General features: G+C 47.4%; 1 protein-coding gene across 1 annotated transcript in view; it reads right to left on the reverse strand.

Moving 5' to 3' along the window:
- The window catches only part of LOC311356591 (putative E3 ubiquitin-protein ligase HERC1), a 63,522-nt gene that overhangs the window by 11,270 nt on the left and 28,828 nt on the right, over positions 1-23,424 (reverse strand). The window contains 30 exon segments of the mRNA XM_084476374.1: positions 1,079-1,260; positions 1,443-1,581; positions 2,388-2,513; positions 2,729-2,794; positions 3,700-4,002; positions 4,520-4,693; positions 4,891-4,992; positions 5,569-5,715; positions 6,590-6,710; positions 7,101-7,318; positions 7,506-7,636; positions 7,797-7,997; positions 8,440-8,576; positions 8,804-8,931; positions 9,107-9,366; positions 10,769-10,982; positions 11,735-12,002; positions 12,456-12,630; positions 13,687-13,887; positions 14,016-14,068; positions 14,612-14,880; positions 15,806-16,035; positions 16,983-17,104; positions 18,242-18,476; positions 19,251-19,364; positions 20,018-20,178; positions 20,748-20,961; positions 21,576-21,852; positions 22,553-22,753; positions 22,755-23,262. Coding sequence (XP_084332500.1) covers positions 1,079-1,260; positions 1,443-1,581; positions 2,388-2,513; positions 2,729-2,794; positions 3,700-4,002; positions 4,520-4,693; positions 4,891-4,992; positions 5,569-5,715; positions 6,590-6,710; positions 7,101-7,318; positions 7,506-7,636; positions 7,797-7,997; positions 8,440-8,576; positions 8,804-8,931; positions 9,107-9,366; positions 10,769-10,982; positions 11,735-12,002; positions 12,456-12,630; positions 13,687-13,887; positions 14,016-14,068; positions 14,612-14,880; positions 15,806-16,035; positions 16,983-17,104; positions 18,242-18,476; positions 19,251-19,364; positions 20,018-20,178; positions 20,748-20,961; positions 21,576-21,852; positions 22,553-22,753; positions 22,755-23,262 — 5,677 coding nt within the window.

Here is a 23,424-nt window from a genome sequence, read left to right on the forward strand (position 1 = left end):
TTTGGTCAAATTACTGCTGTACAAACTTTATATAATGTATTCTTGCAACTTTATACACACATTATATTGTATACTGACTATGAAGCTATGATACAGACAATGCTGATGTATACCATCGTGTCATAGCGCCCATGCTTATCTATACAAACCATATTGCCATCACACCGATGATGCTAATGTACACCAATCATGTGGCTGTTATTGCGACTGCATGCTAATGCGGTACATGCTAATGTAGACATCCCATGCTAGTGTCATAGTGACCAATGTAGTGTATACTGCCTAGCTAGTGACCGTGCTTATGTATACCAATGATCGTGTTATGTTATAGAGACCATGCTGTCATTAAAGCGCCCGTGCTAGCGTTACAGCGTCTGTGCTAATGTATGCCACCCATGCTAGTGTTATGCAATTAGGGGTGGGAATTGATACGTTTTTATCAATATCGATGCCATTGTCGATTCTGCCTATCGATCCAATTCCTTATCAATTCTCTTACCGATTTGAGTAGTTCATTGAGTGGCAAAAAAGGAGTTCTACAGTCTTCTGCACCAAAAGCAACCATTTCATTTTAATTTTTTACATACTGAACAACACCATGACAGGATATAGAGTAGAAAAGAAAATCTAGGGGTAACTTGAGCCGATGTCGCGGGGCCAGCTTTTATTTATTTTTTTTCCTTTTTTCCCCTTGGCTTTTAACACTTAGGAAGACATTGACACTTTCTTTTTATCTTATCTTTTTTATCTTACCTTTTATCTTTTCTTATTTTCTTATTTTCTTGTATTTTCTTGTATTTTATTGTATTTCACCTTCTAATTATGTTGTCCTGTTTTTATTGTCTTGTATTTGTGATGCTTTCACTTATTTTCTGTAAAGCACTTTGGTCGACAGTGGTTGTTTTTAAAGGGCTTAACAAATAAAGTTGGATTGGATTGGATACTTGGATATATACTGTCCCATTCTAACACACACTGTCCAACGCTAACGCATACCGCCCACGCTAACACGCATAAACCTGCGCTAGTATATGCCGCCGCCGCCGCCATAGCGACCACCACGCTGGAGGACACTGACCTGCACCACCTCCTCTCCCTGCAGGGCCTCTATCTGTCGGGGCCGACGCTGGCGGTCGCTGTTGCCGTGGCCCAGCTTCCCGTAGTCCCCGTCCCCCCAGCTGAACACCTCGCCGCTCTCCGTCAGCGCCATGGAGTGGCCGTCGCTGCCGCACGACGTCACCAGCTGGGTCACCACGAAGCCTTCGGGGGGGGGGGGGAAACGGGGTGACGCGTCAAACGTTGTAGGGATTCACCGAGGCACACCCTGCATCAACTGAAATCATCTGCAACTGCGGGGTTATTGCCCACACATTTATAGCAAACGAAAAACATTAAAATACGGAAGGATGTGGAGAACCAAAGGCCCGCTGTAATAGCAGTACCTTGCAGGGCAGAGACAACGGTGAGCACGTGCAGGTCGTCCGAGTTGCCCTGGCCCAGGCGGCCGTAGCTCCCCTCCCCACAGGCCAGCACCGTTCCGTTGGGCTGGATGACGAACGTGCAGTTCTGACCACACACCACCTGCAGGAAGACGGAGCCAGCAGAGGGGGAGTTCTGGATAGTTTACCATTATTATGGTAATCATGACGACGCTGTTTCGACCTTTTATTTAAGCAATATTACACGAGCAAGCAAGCAAGGATCACGGAGGTGCCAGTAATGATGGAAAAGCCTACCCTCGAGTGTCTAGTTTATGTCAGTTGTGCATGAAAAATGGCATCTGACTAATACAAGACCTTAGTACCAACCTAGCAACGGAGATCCTTTTTACTCCCTTTGTTTGCGTAAGGCAGCCAACAGTTTTCTAGAGATCATGGGATTTCCCAAACTAAATACATACTACACATATAAACAAACCAACACATGGCTGAATCAATGTTTTATCTTTCATTGGAAGATTTTGACATGACCATCAAATGCATTTTTAAGCTAGAAGTTTTATGGTTGAACTCAAAGGCTGAGTAATATTCATAGTGATGAGGCATGTTTCCTTTGAGTACAACTAGGTTAGCTGCTCATTTAAAGATTATATTTAGAATGCTTTATTCATGAAGATACAGAGTTAGAAGGTATGGGCGAGAGAGGGGCACGGGCAATCACATTGACCAGTAGGATCTACCCGAGGTATAATTGTCACATTCTACATTCTCACTCTACACAGTCAGTAGACAGTCAATAGACGGTTGGATGGCTTGTTGCCATTCTGAAAGACTTCATTCACACAGACGCGTCACGTCACTGGGTATGATGTGAGCACAGTGTGGAGGAGGATGTGGCCGGCAGCTGGCTGAGCGAGAGGGTTATTATTGTGTAATATATGTTATTACCTGTTGGGCCTGGGAGAAGGAGGGAGCTGTAATTGGCACCAAGATGTTCCTGCCAGCCTCTGCCAGCTGGCCGTGTCTCCCGGCACCCCATAGATACACGTCACACTTGCCTCCGAGATGCCAGTCCTGCCAATACATGCAGGCACGCACACACACACGCACAACCACACAATATGAGAGGGAAGCCAATTGAGTAAAAAAAATACCAATCCTAGCACCCGCCGGGCTAGAAATCATACAGTTCTGCAAATAAACATACATTCCAGGCATTGTTTTTTGGTTTTAATGTCGCCAGACATTAAATATTAAATCCAACAGAAAATAGGGAAATATCTAGTTACCTCTGGTCTGAAAGTGGCCCAGGACATGATCTGTTCATCCAATCCTGAGGCCCACTTACTGTTATCCTAGAAACAAACAAAAGGGAAACCACTCAATACACAACTGCAGGGGGAGAGCATTCAGATTTGGAACATACAAGTCTTTGCAGGTGCTTTCCTTTCATTACTTTCTTATGCACTTGACTTTTATGTCATCTGTCGTTTTCGTTTGTGTGTGGGTATTTTTAGATCAAGAGGTCTACACAAAAATAGGATCAGCGAGTTGGATTAAAGAGTACTGCCGAAATTGATCATGCTGCCAAACTAATAATTTGTCTTGATAAAAAAAAAATTGATAATTTAGGTTCAGCATAAAATGGGATTGGGAAAAGATTGGGAAAATTGTGATACTTATTGTTTAGGCTTCGAGTATCCCATCCAGATATTGACGTAATGATTGATTTCGCTGCATCTTACCAATTTACAGTGAACACACACATACACCAGGGTATCTGCAGGTTTCAGCAAGTCAAATTTAAGACTTTTGAAGACCTTTTTAATACCACCTTGAATGAAATTTAAGACCTAAAGCACGCGATGGTGGGGTGGATCCCGCTGTATTACAACCCAAGCATAACATGTGTGTCACTCAATGAGACTCATTCAAGTTGACCTTTTGTCTGTTTATTGAACATAAAGTGATACTCAGTGCTCTCTGGTTCAAAAGCTGTAAGTACAAGTGCAGTTTAACGGCATGTTTCCGACCAAGTATCTAGCAAGAAAGAAGCCTCTCTACGTGTCCTTCCCGAAAAGTCCCGCGAGAAAAATAAAAAAATAAATAGTCCTGCCCCGACAAATTTAAGACCTTGAGTTACAGTATTTAAGACCAGCATATGACGTTTTTAACGAATTTAAGACTTTTTAAGGCCTTAAATTTAGAAACATGAATTTAAGACTTTTTAAGGATGCGCGGACACCCTGCACACACTCACCATGAGCAGTGCCATCTCGTCTCTGGGCATGGGCTCCATGTCGGGCACACTGAAGGACTCTGGGAAGGTGGTGCCACGGGCCAGGGCCTCGGCCGCCTTCACGGTGGTGGAGAAGCAGTCCAGCCACGCCCAGTCGGTGGCGCACCACGCGGCCGCGCCCGACTCCGGCGTGGCGCAGTGGCGGAGGTGGGGCGCCACGGGGGGCTGGCACAGCAGCTGATCCAAGTGGAGGCCCACGGCCAGGGAGGACAGGCACTGCATGTAGGGGCTGTGGACCAGCTGCTCCCCGCACACCACGTGGGGCTGGGAGGAAAAAAAAGGGTTTTGAAAATCTCAAGGTGTTAACCTAGTAAGAAAAAAAAAACATTTAATAGGTGTGAATCCATGTTGGCAATGGCATGCTGGCAATGGAACGCTGGAAATAGAAACACTTGTTTTTCTTGAGCGTTGAGCTAGAGTGAACCAGACAAGAAATATTTCTAAAGATTATCTTTGATTGACTTGGCTGGCCGGACTGGCTCTGGCTGTTTACAAGCTGAACACTCATGTTCCCTGCAAGGAAATCGCCTTGATTTACAACACAGCTCCGGAGCGGTTTTCTCCAGAGCTGTGTGGTCTCTCTAACAATCTGGAAGAGGCATCCATTATTACTCATCAATTTGTCAGTGAACTGATCCTGATGTTATGACGACATTGTGATTCTTTCATGGATAGCTGCTGGCAGACTCTAAACTACTGCCAATTTGCACAGTACAGCAACTCAGAAAACAAACACTATTGGGGAAACACCTACAATATAGTACAATATGAACATGACTACCTTCTCGTAGGCGTACTGTTCCTGCAGCATGATGGGTAGTCGCTCCAGGAAGGCCCTCATACAGGGGGCCATGTTGAGGCCCACCACCCCCTGTCTCCTCATAGCGGTGCGGCACGTAGCCAGGACGTGGTTAGAGGCCATGAACTCTGGGGAGCAGTTCACCACCAGGACATCCTGGTAGGATGGAAACACACACAAATCATATAGACACGTTAAATGTTATCCATATCTATAGGAGAAAGGAATAACGCAAACACAAGCTGTAGTCATGCATTTATACTTCTTATGATCATTCATAACCGTAACCGTTGGTTACCATTGAATTTGTACTGTGGTGACTGCTACTGGTCAAGTCAGGAGAAACTTCGTACCTTCGACCTATTGGAGCAGACGGCCACGCCCACATCTGGGATCCAGACGATGTTCTGAATGGCACCTGATCCGGCAACAACAGTCTGAAGCACTGATGCGTTCTATTAAAAGAGAATTTCACCGGTGGAGACATTGAATCTGTATTGAAAGTGGGTCATATATGTAGTCGAATAGTAACATCAATTTCTAATTTGGTGCCTCCTTGACCGAGAAAAGGCAGACTGACTTTATCAAGTCTGAAAGTGAACACAGCATTCCAGGAGCTCCGTGCAGAGTATAGCCTTTCCTTCATTAAAGCACTGGTGTATACCCTTTGTGTGTGTATTCCATTTCTGTAGGTGTGTGTGTGTGTGTGTATTCCATTTCTGTAGGTGTGTGTGTGTGTGTGTATTCCATTTCTGTAGGTGTGTGTGTGTGTGTGTATTCCATTTCTGTAGGTGTGTGTGTGTGTGTGTATTCCATTTCTGTAGGTGTGTGTGTGTGTGTATTCCATTTCTGTAGGTGTGTGTGTATTCCATTTCTGTAGGTGTGTGTGTGTGTGTGTGTGTGTGTGTGTGTGTGTGTGTGTGTGTGTGTGTGTGTGTGTGTGTGTGTGTGTGTGTGTGTGTGTGTGTGTGTGTGTGTGTGTGTGTGTGTGTGTGTGCGTGCGTGCGTGCGTGTGTGTGTGTGTGTCCTACCCTCAAGGACCAGATGTTCATCAGCCCCCCCACTCCTCCGGAGGCCAGGGCCAGGCCGTCAGGACTGAAGGCCACCGTCCTCACCGGGGTGATGTGTCCCTTCAGCTGGAAAACACAGTGGGCGCCCCGCCCTGACCGCCGCCAGTACTGCCCCACACCCACACACACACACACACACACACACACACACACACACACACACACACACACACACACACACACACACACACACATTAATGACGAGTGCGATGTATACAAGTATTATATTACAAAGATGCGTTGTGTTTGATGTCATTCCTTTCAAACTTCTCAGTTAGTCTTTAACTGACATTTCAAATACCATATTCACCGAATGTAAGACGACCCTGAATATAAAACGACCCCCCCCACCCCTTTTCCAGACTTATTTTTGGAGAAAAAAAAAATAGCTTTTTGTGTACATAATCTTGTTTTCTACAGAAAATAATTTTATTTGAAAATTCTAGTGATAATTCATTAGAAAAAAACATTTTAACACCATTAATTAAATATTTGGATTAATTTGTCACAAAATGTAATAAATTAAGTGCAATGTGTCCATGAATGACTTCAGAAATGAATGAATGAATGACAAAAATGAATATCGGTAACCTTTACACAAAAATGCAATAATCAAACTGTGGTAGGCTAAGTAGGAAAGACAGGTAGAAAATAACCATCTGCTTTTTTGTCACTCAGTGACAGTCGCATTGCGCCGCATCATTCGCGTACACCACCCAGGGCTAGCTTTGAATTCATTTGTCGGTATTTTCAGCTCCTTGGCTATCTCCAGAGCCCTCAGCTGAATGACGGCTCTGGTTATTGCCATTGCATCACAACATTTTTCACTGACATACTCATACACTCTCACTGTTACAAATTCTTGGTTTGGCTTCCCCCTGCTTTCCCCTGTTTTTCCATGATTTTATCTCGATTGTCCCCCCATTTTTCTGATGTATTTTTAGAACAAAGACCTTGTCTTATATCCGGGTGAATACTGTACCTTAAACTTAGGTTTCTGCTCATTCTCCCAGCATCCCTCTGATCCGGAGGAACAGGAGTCTGGGAAGTCAGACGGGTTTTGGGGAACCGTCCAAACCAAGACAAGGCCATTCTGACAGCATCTGAAAAGACACGCAAGCACAGATACAGATGTAGTGACAGGTTTGAAATGTATTACCTCCTAGGATTCCTCCCACTGGAAATACCACAAACACTTTACACCTAACTGGTAAGACATTCAGACTCAAATGATGTCACTTTCTATTGCCATTTGATTATTTGTCAATTAGTCAACTACAAATATGCTTCTGTTTAAATCAGTTTTATACAACTGTATCGATGTAAAGGAGCACACTGGCATTCATCCTATAGGCAAAGTATTATGCATGGCTCAAAAACCGTCATTTATTTGTGACCGACTTACAGTATATCTGGTCATTACCGGCTGCCGGCATCTCTTGTGTGTTACGTCTATGATCCTAACACTAATCCTTCTGCAGTGGAACACCTACGTGGCGAGCATGCTGCGGGGCTTGGGAGCACGTCCAGGCAGGCTACACCAGGCCACGCTGTTCACCACGGAGGGGTGGCTGAGGCTCTGCAGGCAGTGCCAGCCGGAGCGTGAGCCTGACTCAGAGTCCGGGCCGGCCCACAGCTTCACGGTCTCTTCTTTGGCACAGGTCAGCAGCATCCGACCACTGGCGTCCCACTTCATGCTGGTGATGGACTCCTGGAAATGCAACAGTAGATTTAGTCCTCGTGTAGACTTTCAACCTTAACCGCCTCGGTGAACATCTCATACCAAAGCAGCACCACATGGTCTGCAGTGTAGACTTATACAGGACATAGCAAATTTGTTCCGGTATCATTGACACCAAGGTCGGCGATTTCTGATATTTTTGTCACGTTTCTTTTACCTTATGTGCGTCAATCACCACGATGGCTCCTTTTTCCAAGGGCTCTTTGGATCCGATGAGCAGCTTTCCATCAGCGTAGCCCACGGCAAACGGCTTGTCCTCACTGAACCACGCTATCTGCATCACGGCCACTAATGTGAACCACAAGAGTCAACGTCAGTCGTGAAAACACCACCGGAACGAGGACTTGAGGTGTAAGATGAGGATCAGGTCAATCGGACGGTCGACAGACGACCGAGGACTTTCTAGAGTGATGACCGGTCTTCATGTCGTTCATTGAATCACGCTCACCGTCTTTCCTGCAGCAGTGGCCCAGCTCTGTGCGCTGCATGGTGGAGGCGTCCAGCACCTCGATGAGCCCCAGAGAGCCGTCCATGCGGCCCACCAGCAGCAGGTCCTTGGGCTCACTGCACCACAGGGAGACCGCCTCCCCCTCAGGCCAGGCCAGTGCCGACACCCAGTGGGGTTGGACGTCCAAGATGCCCTTACCACCTGATAGCGGGGGGGGGGGAAGCCTTGTCAGTCAGACCGTGGGGTTCTGGATTGACCAAATATATGACAGTAAAAAGGGATCCGTGTGGTGAAAAAGGTGCTGTAATGTGCGATAGAATTGTAATTTGTTACAAATGGCGTAGTCCTTCCGTGAGTGAAATGTTCTGTAAAATATATGCTATAAATGACTGGGCGCCTGCCTCTGTATAATACTATTTAGATTTTAGACTGGTCCTGGCAAATTTCTGACTAATCAGGGCATCTGTTCCCTGATTGGTTCAGGGAAGGTGAGGGGGGAGGGAAGGAGGGTGCACCGAGAGAGACAAAACGGAACCAACTAAAACCTTACATAGGTATTTGAAACGTGTTAAAAGTCAGATTTCAATGTACTGTAAGGATCTTGAACTAATACGAGGACACAAAGGAGCGAAGGTTTGTTTACCATTGACCTGCCAGATGTTGACCATCTTCTCCATGGCAGAGGCCAGGTATTTGCCATTGAGGCTCCAGGCCAGCGAGGCCAAGCAGTGTTCACCAGGAGAGCCCAGGGAATTCAACCCCTCCTCTGAAGAGCTGTCACTGTCACCAACAGGAACAGCGGAGAGAAGACAGACACAAGCAAAACATTCACAGCACACGGGTGAACATGGAGATGTAGCTGGGAAGCTGACACAGAAATGGGTGGGAAAAGGCTGCTAAAGTCCAAAAACACACAAATAAGTTAGGTTTGCTAAGGACCGCTCTACTCTCTGCAGACACTGAAATGGGGGAGAAGAGACCAAGGGTGTTATCGTATCGGGCCTCACGTCTTGTTGAAGATGCAGGTCTGCTGCAGAGTGTACTGGTTCTTGGTTACGTTCCACAGCCTAGCCGTCCCGTCACTGCCGCTCGTGGCTAAAAGTCCTTTTGTACTGCACCAGCCTAATGTGATGACCTGTACAAAGGGCACATGTACACACACACACACACACACACACACACACACACACACACACTTATTATTTTCAGCAAGGGCATATTTCCTTTTTGGCTGAAGCATTTGGAACCAATATTTTTCAAGTGAATTAACACGGAAAGACAAGTCCGCGTGAAGGTGGCCCGTGACCTACGCGGCTCTGGTGGGCCTCCAGCTTCACCATGGGACACTTGCGCAGGTCCCCCGCCATGTCGGCCAGCGTCAGGGGCTGGGCGTGGCTGTTGTCGCGGTCGCGCGCGGCCAGCGTGCGCACCAGCTGCTGCGCCGCCCACTGCCGGTGCTGGGACGACAGCCTGGAGGAGAGGCAGCAAGCGGCCAGAGCGTTGGCCAGCTCCAGGGCCCCTACAGCGGGGGCATTGTGGGAAGGATGGGCGTATAAATGCGCAATTAAACCTGCTCAAACACAAAAGATGAAAAAGATGCCTGGTGAGTGAGGAGGGAAAAAAAGGACACAAAGGGAAATACAAAGGAAAACAAAAATCACGTACAAATGGTAAAATGGTTTGATTTGAATTGATTGCTAGCACACGCATGAACTGTTGTGAGTTGCTGAGGTTCTTGGAAGGTAAAAGATGCGTACATTATAAATATCATTAACATAACATAAATAAACATGCTTTTGTGAAAAATTTACAATTTGTATTTATCAAAATGTATACATTTTACAATAATAATTGCACAATTATTATTGCACCGGTGGCACGGTTTGTGCGGACGTGTGGAGCTCTATCTGGGCAGCGTTTGACTGTGGTGCCCGCGAGAAAGTTGGGCTTTTCGAACTCTTGTATACGCCACGGTGTGAGTGGATGGTAAAGCTCCGTTTGAGCAGAGATGCATTTAACACCAAGTGAGGGTTAGGCTTCCCGGACATCTATAGTATGACAGTATGATGATGCTGCCCAATCGACCGGTCAATCACAAAGATACGGGTAGTATCATCCCTACGGCATTTACCACTTGATTGACGAAAATTGCCTGTAAGACTTTGACAAATGGTTTCAAGACTTTGCTTTACTCGAGCCAATCGCTACATTTATGTGCAATCCATTAAGGGAAGATGTTGAGGTTCAGCAAAAATTCCAGCACTGTTTCACCTGAACACGCCTGCAGTGGAGGATGAGATTTTGATAGAACAAGCTGATATTGAGCTTAAGTCCAGGGCTGATGGACAATTTGGGAACCTACTCACAAAGGAAAAGTATCCAAACATCAGGAAATGTGCTACTTCCTTGACGGCATTATTTGGCTCACCTTATTTATGCCAGTCAGCCTTTTCCCACACGAAGATTATCAAGTGCAATCACCATTCCACCATGAGTGATGGTCATTTGGAAGCCTGCTTGAGACTAGCTACCAGCAGCTACTGCCCGGACTATGCAACCCTGGTTGAATCCATTCAGTGCAAGTCATCAGAGTACGTACTCAGTATACAAATAAATATATGTATGCATTTTTTTTAATGTATGTAGATAATTTTGACCTTTTTTCGCAAACTGAAAAAAGTGTGGTATAACACTACGGTGTGGCGGATTTCATATACAACATCGCTTATTATAATGCTCATACACGACGGAACTTAAAAAGTATCAAAAGGTAGGCGTGGGTCGTAACCATGGGGATGACACGCCCCCCCCACCTCTTTCTTAAAACTCTCAGTCCAAAACACATTTTCTTTATTCACATAATGTTCGAATTTCGTCTGAATCAGTTAGGCTCACTGGCTCTTTAATAAAAAGATGACATGATATTGATGATGAATGTTGATGACAACACAGTCTTCTACCTCTCCACAAACCTCTTTTCTCGAGGTCCGTCTTGTCGTACGCGGGCCTCAGCCGGGCCCCTTTGTCCGCCAGCAGGGCCACCAGCGCCTGGGTCACCACGAAGTTGGGCGACGTGACCAGCTTGTTCTCTTCCGCCACGCCCCGCAGGAAGCTGGGCAGGAACTTCCGCTGAATGGGGTCGTCCACGGTGGTGAGGTTCATGCCCGTGGCCGCTGAGATCAGGTTCTGGATGGAGGAAGTCAGATCAAGTCTTTGTTGAGTTACGTTGAAATCTATTTTACGTACTCAACGCTTTGTTCAAACTCTCACTTGTGCCTTATATAGTGCGTGACTAAATTGTGTAATGTTGTCTGAAAATTGAGTGTACAAATCTGGTTCCCGACGTAATGCACTATTTAATACCCATATTGCACCTTAAACCTGATGCATATATGCATATTTCCGCTCAATTTTTATATATATATATATATATCCCATGATGCACAACGGTTTTTAATTGAGCGATCACAGGGTGACATCGCACAGGTGCTGGTTAGTGCGACCAATAAACGTCACGCCAGTGGACTTCCAGCACATAATCATATCCTACAATGTGTGTGAGACAATTCAAACATTGCCAAGATAAAATGGACTGCAATTATATAGCGCATTTTTTGTAACCAGTGGCCACCCAAAGCGCTTTACAATATTGCCTGACATTCACCCATTCATACACACATTCACACACCGACGGCGGCGTCAGCCATGCAAGGCGACAGCCAGCTCGTCGGGAGCAGTTAGGGTGAGGTGCCTTGCTCAGGGACACCTCGACACTCAGCTAGGAGGAGCCGGGGATCGAACCAGCAACCTTGCGGTTACCAGCCAACCCGCTCTACCCCCTGAGCTAATGCCGCCCGATAAGATCGTCTAAACCCAGACAATTAACATTTCTGCTGTGCCCCCTCACTTTAACGCCATTAAGTTTGAACAGCTCTTACCTGAGTGCAGAGCTGCACCAGCAACTTTGCCGCATTGGGACTGTTGGAGGCCAGACAGCCCACGGCGGTGCTGAGGTAGGCCAGGCAGGAGATGGGCTTGTTGGCCTTGCTGGCGCCACGCGGCCGTTCTGCTGGGCCCGAGCCCGTGGGGGGGCTGGTGGACAGGCCGGCGCGCCCCGCCGCCGCCAGACACATGAGCCGCACCAGCGTTCTGATGTCGGTCAGACCGAGAGACTCCAGGCCTGCCGCCAGACTGCAGCTGGAGCCGCTGTTGTTGCCATGGTGGAGGAGAGAGTCAAATTAAGTTAGGACGACGCGTGACAACAATTCGGAAATCCTCCCGAAGTTGGTGCAAACACATTGATATTGAGCATAAGTCCAGGGCTCATGGACAATTTGGGAACCTACTCACAAAGGAAAAGTATCCAAACATCAGGAAATGTGCTACTTCCTTGACGGTATTATTTGGCTCAGCTTATTTAGGCTAGGGATGTGAATAACTCAAATTAAAACTAAAATCTTTCATGGTCGAATAATCAGTGGGTGGTTATGAACGAATAATCGATTATTCGATGTGTGCCGACATTCACAAAGGATCATCGGCAAGAAATCACTTAACATCTTAAACGCAAAAAAACCTAACTTTAACAGTGATCGGTGTTTGTGTGGTATGCACACACGGAGCACACATTGCGCGGCCCAGCGGTGTGAGGACGCGTACCTGACGGAGAGCAGGGACAGGGCCCTCATGACCATGGTGCGGGCCAGCAGGACCTGCGCGGCGGCCGTCACCCTGCGCAGGGCCATGACCCGGTCGTGGGGGTTCTGGATGGCCGCCGCCTGCTCCCCCAGGGTCACCCGACCCGAGGAGTTCTTCTCCACCGAGCCTTGACATCCTGACACACGCACGCACGCACGCGCACACACACGCACACACACACACACACACACACACACACACACACACACACACACACACACACACACACACACACACACACACACACACACACACACACACACACACACACACACACACACACACACACACACACACAAAACACTACTATTTACTTGTTTTTCTTTTTTGTGATTGAAAAACTATATTAACTATATGTAATATTACCAAGAAATACACGATGCACGTATGATTGTTTCTGCCGTGCAGTAAACACATACGAATACATTTCCCAGCATCAACTTCGTTGACCCGAGCAAATGTTGTTCCTTCAAAATATACTATCTGTATGTCAGAGAATTGATTTTAAAATCATGTTGTGACCTATAAATCCCTACATGGTTTAGGGCCAAAGTATTTAACTGATATGCTTCCACTACATAAGCCTTCTAGGCCACTAAGATCCTCTGAGTGAGGATCAACACGAAACATGTCAACACGAAACATGGGGAAGCATGATTTAGTTACTATGCAACAAATAGCTGGAATAAACTCCCTGAGGATGTAAGACTTGCCCCAACTCTGACAGCTTTTAAAACAAGACTGAAGACTTTCATGTTTGCTTTAGCTTTCTGCTAAATCTTAAATCTACAATGCTTCTATTTTTTTAATTTTATTAGTAACTTTGCCTTTATTTTCTCACTTTCTAAAATGCATTTTTTTTAACTCTGCCTTTCTAAAATGTTTTTTTTTAACTTTGCCTTTATTTTTGATCTATTTAACTTTTTACTTATCCATTATTTTCTTTTATTGTATGACAATGTTTATATGTGAAGCACTTTGAGTCTGCCTTGTGTATGAAAAGTGCTATGTAAATAAAGTTGCCTTGCCTATCTATGATTTCAAACATATTCCATTGAACTGAATCAGACTATTTTCTCCAACAGCAGTGATGACAAATATTGACACTAGATTAGATTAAGAATTAAACCGTCAAAGAATATCATAGAGAGGATGTTTATACAGTGCAGAAGACATACTGGACCTAACTGACCGATCTGCAGCAGCGTCTCCTCCATGCTGTTGGTGGCCGTCACCATGGCAACGGAGGCTCCCAGCGGGTCGCTGTCGGGGAACTGGACGGCCTCCGGCACCAGGCGCCGCTCCCCGAGGCCCAGGGGGCCGGCCAGCATCTCAAACTCCTCCTCCCCGGTCAGCTTCTCGTCCTCGTCCACGTCCAGCATGTCCCAGTCCTCTGAACCAACCAACCAGGGCGCCAAAGGAGACAGTCAGTGCGTTATTTGAAACATGCAAACATTTTTTTTTTACTAGAAACCCCTAGTAAACTTTTATGCACGGTTTGGACATCATCATCCGCCTCACCTTCATAGACGCTGTCCTGTTTTCCTAAGAGGTCGGGAGCCTGACCTTTGTATCTGTCAAAGAAGAGAGTTGTATTACTCGTAACCATAACCGGATATGGAATTACAATCACTTCATCCCCAGTGAGTGTTTACTGGCATGCATTTGTCAATAGGAGAATCTGAAATACGTTACAGAGAACCAGGTCAAGATTCGGCCAACAGGTCAACACTGGGCCAAAAGCTGACACAGGCTTGTAAGCAGAAGGTTCTGTATGTTGAAGAAGCATGTTAAAGCCTGCGTGTCTGTGGACCAGTCTATGAGTCTCGATAACACATTTTTGGAGCCACTACATAGAGAGACACAAAAGAGTGACATCAAATAAATGTAAAAGAACATGAGATGAACATTGTGCTGTGTGTTTGTCCTCCATGCTTTAGTCCATGTGTTGTTTCTCCCCTTCCATCTAAAAGGACCACAATGGAAACAAGCCTTTGGGCTTTATTGTGTTTTTTTTATCCTTTTGTTAATTGTTGTTCAATAAAGTTTTCATTCATTCATTCAACAACACGTTTAAATCCTTCGGTGACGGCGTTTCTCCTTGGAGGGTTGGCTACCTCTCCACGGAGGGCACCTTGGCCTTGCTCTTGACCGCCAGGTACTTCTCCCTGCAGCCGCCGCACAGCAAGTAGTAGGGGTTGCCGCTGCCACACTCGCCGCCGAACCAGCCGTCCACGTAGGAGCCGTTGCTGCGGTAGCCCTGCCGGTTGGCGCTGCGGCCGCAGCCCGGGTGGCTCTTCTTCATGTGCTGGTTGAAGTTGGCCACGCTGGCCTCGCACAGCTCACACACCACCACCTCGTCGCGCTCCTCCGTCTCGCACACGTGCTGCACATTGGGGGGGGGACACGGACACACGGGACATTGGACAACAGGATGAGAAACAATCACGAGTTGAAGTTAAAGCTGCGAGCGGCATTTTGACGGGTGCCAAGCCTAAAGCCGACCAATAAGACCATGTCAGACCATGAAGATCTTTGATAGACCATTAAGGCCGTGACGCAGACCATTAAGACCCTGACGAAGACAATTAAGACCTTTTTTGTTTGCATGTGGTTCATACTGGAATAGCCTCAGCTTGGATCTGGTGATGGGCGAACAAACTTTCATGACCGTACGTCAAAAGGCTGAGGAGTTATGAGTCTTTAAAAGTTTTCAATTGATCACTTTAGCGCCCCCTATTGTCTTATTTTGATGAACTTTAGCCTGGTTAACCTTGACCTATAGTACACCAAGTTTGGTGATGATTGACTCAAGTTCACCCTGCCTTTAGTCACCTAACATTGATTGGGCTAATTTGGAAGTCCAGCCGCCATAACAACAACATAACAACAAACAAACTTCAAATATGATTTTTGGGCAAAAGTCAAAGCCCTACTTGGCACCCTAATAAAGGACACAGACAAGGGCAAAAAACACCTCATGATTAATCATAAAAGCCTAGGTGAATTAATGACACGCCATACATGATTAAAAGGATGCTTTTTTTACGGAAGGATCAAAAGCCATTCAGAAGATTAAGTCAGAGAGAGAGAGAGAGAGAGAGAGAGAGAGAGAGAGAGAGAGAGAGAGAGAGAGAGAGAGAGAGAGAGAGAGAGAGAGAGAGAGAGAGAGAGAGAGAGAGAGAGAGAGAGAGAGAGAGAGAGACAGAGATGGATATGTCTTCTACGCATGCATTAATTATATTTAAAAAGCAGGGCGTGTCAGTGGCATGTGGCAGCAGTGCTCGGCCATAGCATAGAAACACACACACCCATGTTGGCCAGTCCAATACCTCTGGGATCCACATTCCCAGAATGTCCGTGTCACTGGCCAGGTCCTGGCCGAACATGGCCTCCATCGTCTCCTCGTCCAGGTCCATGTCCAGCTCCTCGTCCAGGCTGAAGTCGTACAGGGCGCCGGGGTCCTGGTGCTGCTGCTGCAGTGCGGACACCTCGCGCCGCGACTGGCTCTGGTGGGCCTGAACGGAGCGGTACAGACCGGCTGGGGAGAGACACAGACACAGACAGAGACAGAGAGAGAGAGAGAGAGAGAGAAAAAGAGCAAGTCCCTTAGCCATTCCTTTATTGGCACGATTATATTGGAACACTATTTTTCTACATGACTGCTTAAAAAGACTCCGTAACAAAAGGACATCTCCCACACACCAAAGATCAGTAAAAAACGTCATCCATTTTACAGTATGCTAATTCTAACGTGACACGAGCCGTTATCAGGCCAGCAGATCAGCTCACGGAAGTGAGAGACAATGTGAGGCGTAAAGGCTGCTTGATGGTGAGGGATGTAAAGGTGCATTCAGACGAAAAAAGGAAGGGGCGGTGCAAAGTCCATACAAAGTCAATGCAAAGATGCTTTTAGAGGTGAATTTCTTGCCAGAAAAAACCTGTGTGTGATTGATGAATGGCACGGCGCGAACAACCTGGTTTTGCAAGAATTTTTACGCGAACAACCTGGTTTTGCGAGAATTTTACGCGGACAACCTGGCTCCCACATATTTTGCGTGATTCTACCCTCAAAAACACTTCGCCTGAGTTGATCGTTTCCGCTTGAGACGCTTGTTCGTGACAGCCAATCAGCGTTCACTCCCTGAAGTCCATACAGAGTGAACCGCAACATGGAGGGGAAAGTGATTGTTGGCATTTGCGGACTCCCAGAGCTCTATATAATATAATATAATATAATGTATAGATATCTATATATAGGGTCAAAAGCTGTGTGCGCCTCCGGATGATATTACGAATCCTAAACAACGGTGTTGGGTTCTCCAACGTCTCTGACACTTCCAGAACAAGTCAAGACTCGTAGTGGTGGTTATCTCGGCACATGGTTGAGAATTAATTGGTGGAAAAAGAAACTTCGAGAGTTCACAAGAGGAAGCCCCTCCTCCTAAATGCACGGCGAGAGACACGGGCGTGTCACTTGGGTCTCACCAGCTCGGGCGAGCAGGGTGCGCGCGGCCAGGTCGAAGCGGTGCTTCCTGCTCACAGCAGAGCGCCCCCTGGTGGGGGGGCCGCTGGAGGCCGACGCGCTCTCCTGCTCCAGGACGTCGGGACTGCAAGAGGAAAAAAAAAAACATCCTGTCAGGATTTTTTCAGCATATTGACTCACCTCATAATTTAAAAAGATGCCGTCGGAAAGATGAAAGTGTAATTTGAAAGTAATTTGATATAAACACTGTGACACTGCGAATATCCACCTCACTAATCCTAACTAAATCCTAGAAAAAATATATATATACTAGAAAAATATATTGATTTTTCGATAAATATCTATACTGAATATTTGAAACGCTTTCAATAATCATTCTATGGTGTACACGATACACAAATACCAGTCGCGCTTTCTCGCTCTCTTCTCTCCGATAGCGAGTTAACACGCGCGTTGCTACAGCACCGACACGGCCACCCCTCCTCTCACTCACTCGCAGTGAGCTCTACTGCAGTAACTCGGCACTAGTCTCAGTGCTCTGTGTGACGGTGTTGGCTAAAGAGTTAGCAAGCACTCATGTCAGGAGCAGCGCCTCTGCGACCGGTTTTGGTAGAGAAAGAAAACACAAGTGCTGTTCAGAGGTACTTTGGCTTTGAGGCAAATGACCAAGACAAAAGTAAACCCATATGCAAGCGATGTTACAGAGACACATTTAGCGATGCATCTGAAGGACCTCTTTAAGAATTTCGAGAGATTGGTGGAAGCTTTTCTTTCTTGAGCTAGAAGTTGAACTTGTTGTGAACATCTCGTGCTGCCATTGCCCAATGTCACTTCTGAGTCAAATCACTCCATCATCTCTTTTAAATTCCTTATTCCACGAGTGGTAGGCTACAACGACCGGCTGGTTTCTAGTTCTCCCTTGTTGAGCTCTTCACGTTCTACCTTCGCCTGCGCAGCCGTCTCCGACAATAAACAAAGCAGCATGCATACACACGACTAGGCCAAATTACTGCCTGATGAAAATTAGACTATTTCAAAGTGTGCTTGTTTTTTCGGATGTAGGTAACAATATATAACAATAGTTAACAATGTATATGCATATATATTTTTATTTTTAATTTGATCTGTAAAACCGCCACCCTCCCAAATTTAATTTAATTTTAAAAATAAAATTCACGTCATCCGCCCGATCCGCGGTTCAGCCGTGGATCGTCCGTGGCTGCAACCGCCGAACCGCGCCGATCTCTAATCCGGAGCCTACCTCTCGCTGAAGCCCTCCTCCAGCTCGCTGGGGTCGGCGGTGGACATGTCCCCGGGGGAGCACAGGTAGGGGGTCCTGTCCAGGGACTTGCCGGTGGCTCCGTGGCAGGAGGACCCCGAGCCGCCGCCGCCGCCGCCGCCGGAGCGCTGCTCGTCCTCCTCCTCCGTGCCGGGGTTCTCGATCATCCACATGGCCAGCACCGTGATGTTCTGGGCGTCCGCCTCGCCGCGGGCACCTGGGGGGGGCAGCAGCAGCAGCAGCAGCAGCAGCGCCGTTGGTTATCATCACAGCACCGGGATGACACTGAGGCCGGGCGTCGTGCTAGGCTCAACATTACTTGGTGACCAAAGGACGAACGCATCCCTTCACCGCCTTTCTATTTATCTGTATTAGTTTAAGATTTAAAAGCTCTTTTTCAAGAGCCCTGGCCGACAGCAGTATAAAACAACACACAACCAGGTCACAACGGATCAACAAAAGCCGACCTCCAATACAGTCCACTTCATAAGTAACGTTGAACACAAAGTTACATGTGCCAAGGGGTTGGAACGGAATATAGTGCTCACGTTTATACGGTTCATATCATTTCATTCATGGGTTTATTGTGTGCCTGTATCATTTGTTAAACCTATTGTGTAATAGTCTACAGTCACAACATAAGCATCAAGGGTTACATTTCCAACACATCCAGGAATGTATTGGACCAGATCATTTGCAAATGAAAAGATTTTTTTTTTCCCCCCTTGTTTGTATAAAATGTCACTTTGCCTCTTTAATGGATTATAATTACTTGCATGAATCTTGCAATTTCTGGGTTTTATCTTCATTTTTGAATGCGGTTTTGAATGCGCTTTGGATAAAAGCGTCAGCTAAATAAATAAATAATGTAATACAATGGACCTGGAAGGAATTGAAACAACATAAACAGACAACACTTCATTTCAGTCTGTGGTTCTAATGAATGAATCTGCTGAACGACACCAAAGAGGTTCTGGAGAAAGAGACGGACCGGTAGCTTCCAGAGCCTTGGTGATCTGCCGCAGGGAGAAGCCCATCTCCAACAGGGGCACGATGGCCGGTGGGGGGGGGGACGTTGACAGGCGACTGCTGGGGTCCGAGAGAGCTGGAAAAATACGAGTCACAGGTATGAATATGTACGGAATAATCACAGAGAGGCAGGGCAATAAACAGTTTGATATGCCCGGCTAGTGGACGGCGTAACCTTACGGTAACCTTCCACGAGCCTACGAAAAACAACCGACCGGGGAACATAGGACCCGGGGAACAGAGGTACGCTCCCCGTTAGCTCGGCTGTAGCTTATTAGTTTCTATAGCAACCACACAAGGCTGCATCTGATCACTAGTTTAATAACGTAGTCGCTGCATTGTATCTCGCATGCGAAACATGTATCGACTGACCCTCCGATAGATTTCCGACACATTTTAGAAACTTTTAAACTTTTTATTTTTACAATGGACCTCATGTTTGACTTTTCTGTGATAGAAAAAAAATACAAGCGGCGTATTGCGTAATCTACTATTTGATGACGCTGTGCTCAGTCAGCGGGCAACCTGCCGGGTTAATGCCCTCCTCCCAGCCAATCAGAATCAAGCATTCTTAAACGAAGTAGAATAAAATAATATACTTGACGAGTGAGTGAGTGAGTGAGTGAGTGAGTGAGTGAGTGAGTGAGTGAGTGAGTGAGTGAGTGAGTGAGTGAGAGAGTGAGTGAGTGAGAGAGTGAGAGGGTGTCTGTCTGTGTGTGTGTCACTTACAGGTCCTGTTCTGGTTCCTGGAGGGCTGCATGTCAGGGGAGGTGAGACTCTGCCTGCGACACACCTCGTCTGACGGGGAGGTGGGCAGGGAGGCGACGGGGGGCGTCTGAGCGCGGCGGGTGGGGAGCAGCGTGGTGGTGGGATAACTGGAAAACATTTGCCTGTAAAGGGAACATAATAGTCGACATGAACGCCTGTCTTTGAAACCAAAAAAACGTCTATATCTCTAAGTGGTACTGGATATTTACTTGTTTTAATCTTACGCTGAAACAGGAGAAAGGTGGAAACAATAGAGCGAAATATGTTTTCTAGCAAGTTCCTTAATCAGTTGATTATGAGCTGTGTTAAGGTAGTTGAATTCTAACGCCTCGTACCCACTGTACACGTCCGTCGACGGAAGAGAGTGGGCGTGTCCGACGCATGGGGGTAAAACACGATCTGCGTATAACGTGCGTATAACTCGATCTGATTGGCCGACGGATCCGTCGCTGCCTGAAAAGTTAAACTTTTCTCAACTTTTGGACGCAAGAGACGGCGCCGATTTGACGGACGGGACCCACAATGCATTTCGGGAGCGTCCCCATGTAAAGTCAATGAGATCCGTCGACGGACGTGTACAGTGGGTACGAGGCGTGATGCTAATGCCAGACAGAATTTCCCGATGTGCCTAAAAGACTAATATAATAATCGTACAGGTGTTGAATGTATCACAGTGTGTTTGTGTTCTGACCGGAGGAGGCTGAGGGGCATGACCCCCGGGGACTCGGTGGCTGGGGCGGTCTCCGTGTCGGTGACGGGCGTGGTGGCGGTGGTGGTGTCCTCCAGAGAGGAGCTCATGAAGGAGGTGGTGCTGGAGGCGGAGGGGCTGGTGGTGACCGGGGTCTGGGCCAGCAAGTCCCCCCCCTCAGTACCTTCCCCCTCCCCTTCCAGCTCAGTCCGCACCCCTGAGCAGGAACGAAAACAACAGTGAACCAACGGAAACATGCTTTGGTTTCATCCGTTTGTCACCCGTACCGGTCGTAAGAACGACTGATTTACCACCAGCATTAACCCTCAAAAGAAGGGAGAAAGAGGTTAACGGAAGTAGATTAATTGGAAGTAAAGAAAATGATGCGATCACAACAGAGACAGTAAGTAAGTAAGAAAGCAAGCAGGTAGGTATTTGTATAGCCCCTTTCAGCGTGCTTTACAGGGTAACAAGAAATATAGAATAAAAAAACGCATACTTCAAATATTCTGTACTGGTTAAGTCCCTGCTAGCTACACTCCGTGAGATGAGGATGTTACAGCCTGAGTTCAGCTGGTGTCAGAATCAGAATCAGAAGAATCAGAATCTTATTTATTGCCAAGTGTGTTTACACATGCAAGGAATTCTTTTTGGTGTGGTGGTGCAAAAACAAACAACAAACAAACATAGTGCAAAAAAGAGAAGACATGGTGCAAATAACAAACAAACATAGTGCAAAAAAGAGAAGACATGGTGCAAACAACAAACAAACATAGTGCAAAAAAAGAGACGACAGAATGAGGTGATAACGGTGTCCTAAGCGTTGCTCACCGCCAGACTTTGCCTTGGCCGCGCTGGGCTCCTCCAGCAGCCCGCTGACCACCAGCTTGTAGACCATGGCCTGGGCTCGCTCCAGGTCCCCCAGGCCCAGGGCCCGCTTGATGGGCGACCGCATGACGGCGCGCTTCACCATGTGCCGCATGAGGTACTGCAGCGCCGCGCGCATCTCCACCTCCTCCTGGCACACGGGCGACGTGGCGGCCGCCCCGGGGCCGGGGTTGGCGTTGAGGTCGGCGTTGTGCCTGCTGGCCGCAGCCTCTGGTAGCACCTTAACGGAGAAGACAAGACAATGAGTGCTATCTATCTCTAGATCTATATCTATATCTATATATATATATATATATATATATATAACTAAAGACAGACAATGAGTGCTATCTATCTCTAGATCTATATCTATATCTATATATAACTAAAGACACACAATGAGTGCTATCTATCTCTAGATCTCTATATCTATATCTATATCTATATCTATATATATATATATGATGTCCATCGTTATGAAATCCATGATTAAAATCAAGGCTCGCATAAGACTAGGGCCACACAATGAAGTGCATATTCAACTCAAATGTAAATTGTATCCTCTACAATTAGCTAAATCGTGCAAAGTTGCATAAAACAAAATGCTGAAAAGAAAAAAAAACTTTTCATGTCATTTACATAAAAGACGATTATAAAACATAACAAGTCAGCAAAATAGTGCAATAACAAATGAGATAACAAACTCTGGAGGTGGCGGAGAAGATAAAGCTGCGTCACGTTTTGAACCACACACTTGGGAGAGTCGTGACGTCCAGAGTCTGCACAGATCCGCGTTAGCATAACGCTTCTTCATAATAGTTTACTACTTTAGAATAGATTTAGAATATTGGGCAGCACAAACCAAATCACAACGATTGTCCTAACTGTGCCCAGCCCTGCGTTGCACTGTGATGGGTGGTGTCTCTGTGTCGACTGCGTACCTTGGGTATGAGCAGCAGCTCTGCATACTTGCTGCAACTGAGCAAGGAGCTCAGGGCCTTCATGGCCCCGAGGTAGAGGTAGGACAGCTGCACCGCGTGCATTTCCGACTGCGCGGCGAGCGAGGCGTCATGGCTGCGTCCGCCGTGCTCGTGGCCCCTCCTCCTGATGGCCTCGCCGCCGCCGGCGGCGGGGGGGGGGGTAGTGGGGCGACCCGGGAGCCGGGACGCTGTCGCCGGCCACCGCGCCGCCGGCCTGCTGCGGGGACCCCGCGGCGTAGAGGGAGATGTCGTTGTCTGACAGGGAGCTGGTCGCGGCATGCGCCTTCACCTCGTCCAGGCTGTGGGAGACGCGCATGTCCGAGGCGGGCGCGACGACCGAGGGGGCAGAGTCCCTGGCAGAGTCGGCCCGCTGCTGCTGCTGCTGCTGCTGCTGCTGCTGCTGCTGCTGCTGCAGTTGGGCATCGGGGCGGTCGTCGCTGCCCGCCGACTCGTGGCCCGCCGCGGCGCCGCCGCGGTGCCGCTTGTCGTGGCGCCGCAGGCCCAGCTTGGCGGCGGCGGCGGCGGCGTCCTCCTGGACGCTAGTGAGATAGGTGATGTCTAGGAGCAGCGCGGCGGTGAGGCCGCGGAAGCGCGCCACGTCGAAGGGCATCGGCTCGCAGGGCTCCAGGTTGTACAGCGGAGTGTCACTAGGCGACCAGAAAGTTGGGAAGCTTTAATAAAAGGTGGCGGAGGAGGAGGAGTAAAGGAGGAGACAAGGAAGGAAGGTAGGAGAAAAACAAAGTGAGAGGGGAGAGGGCAGGATAGAAGAAGAGCATGCGTGGGCCAACACATATCGAGAGGATGGTGCCATGGTGGGTGAGTCTGCAATGACG

This window comes from Micromesistius poutassou (genome assembly GCF_964030765.1).
Source record: "Micromesistius poutassou genome assembly, chromosome: 12".
Lineage (NCBI taxonomy): Eukaryota > Metazoa > Chordata > Actinopteri > Gadiformes > Gadidae > Micromesistius > Micromesistius poutassou.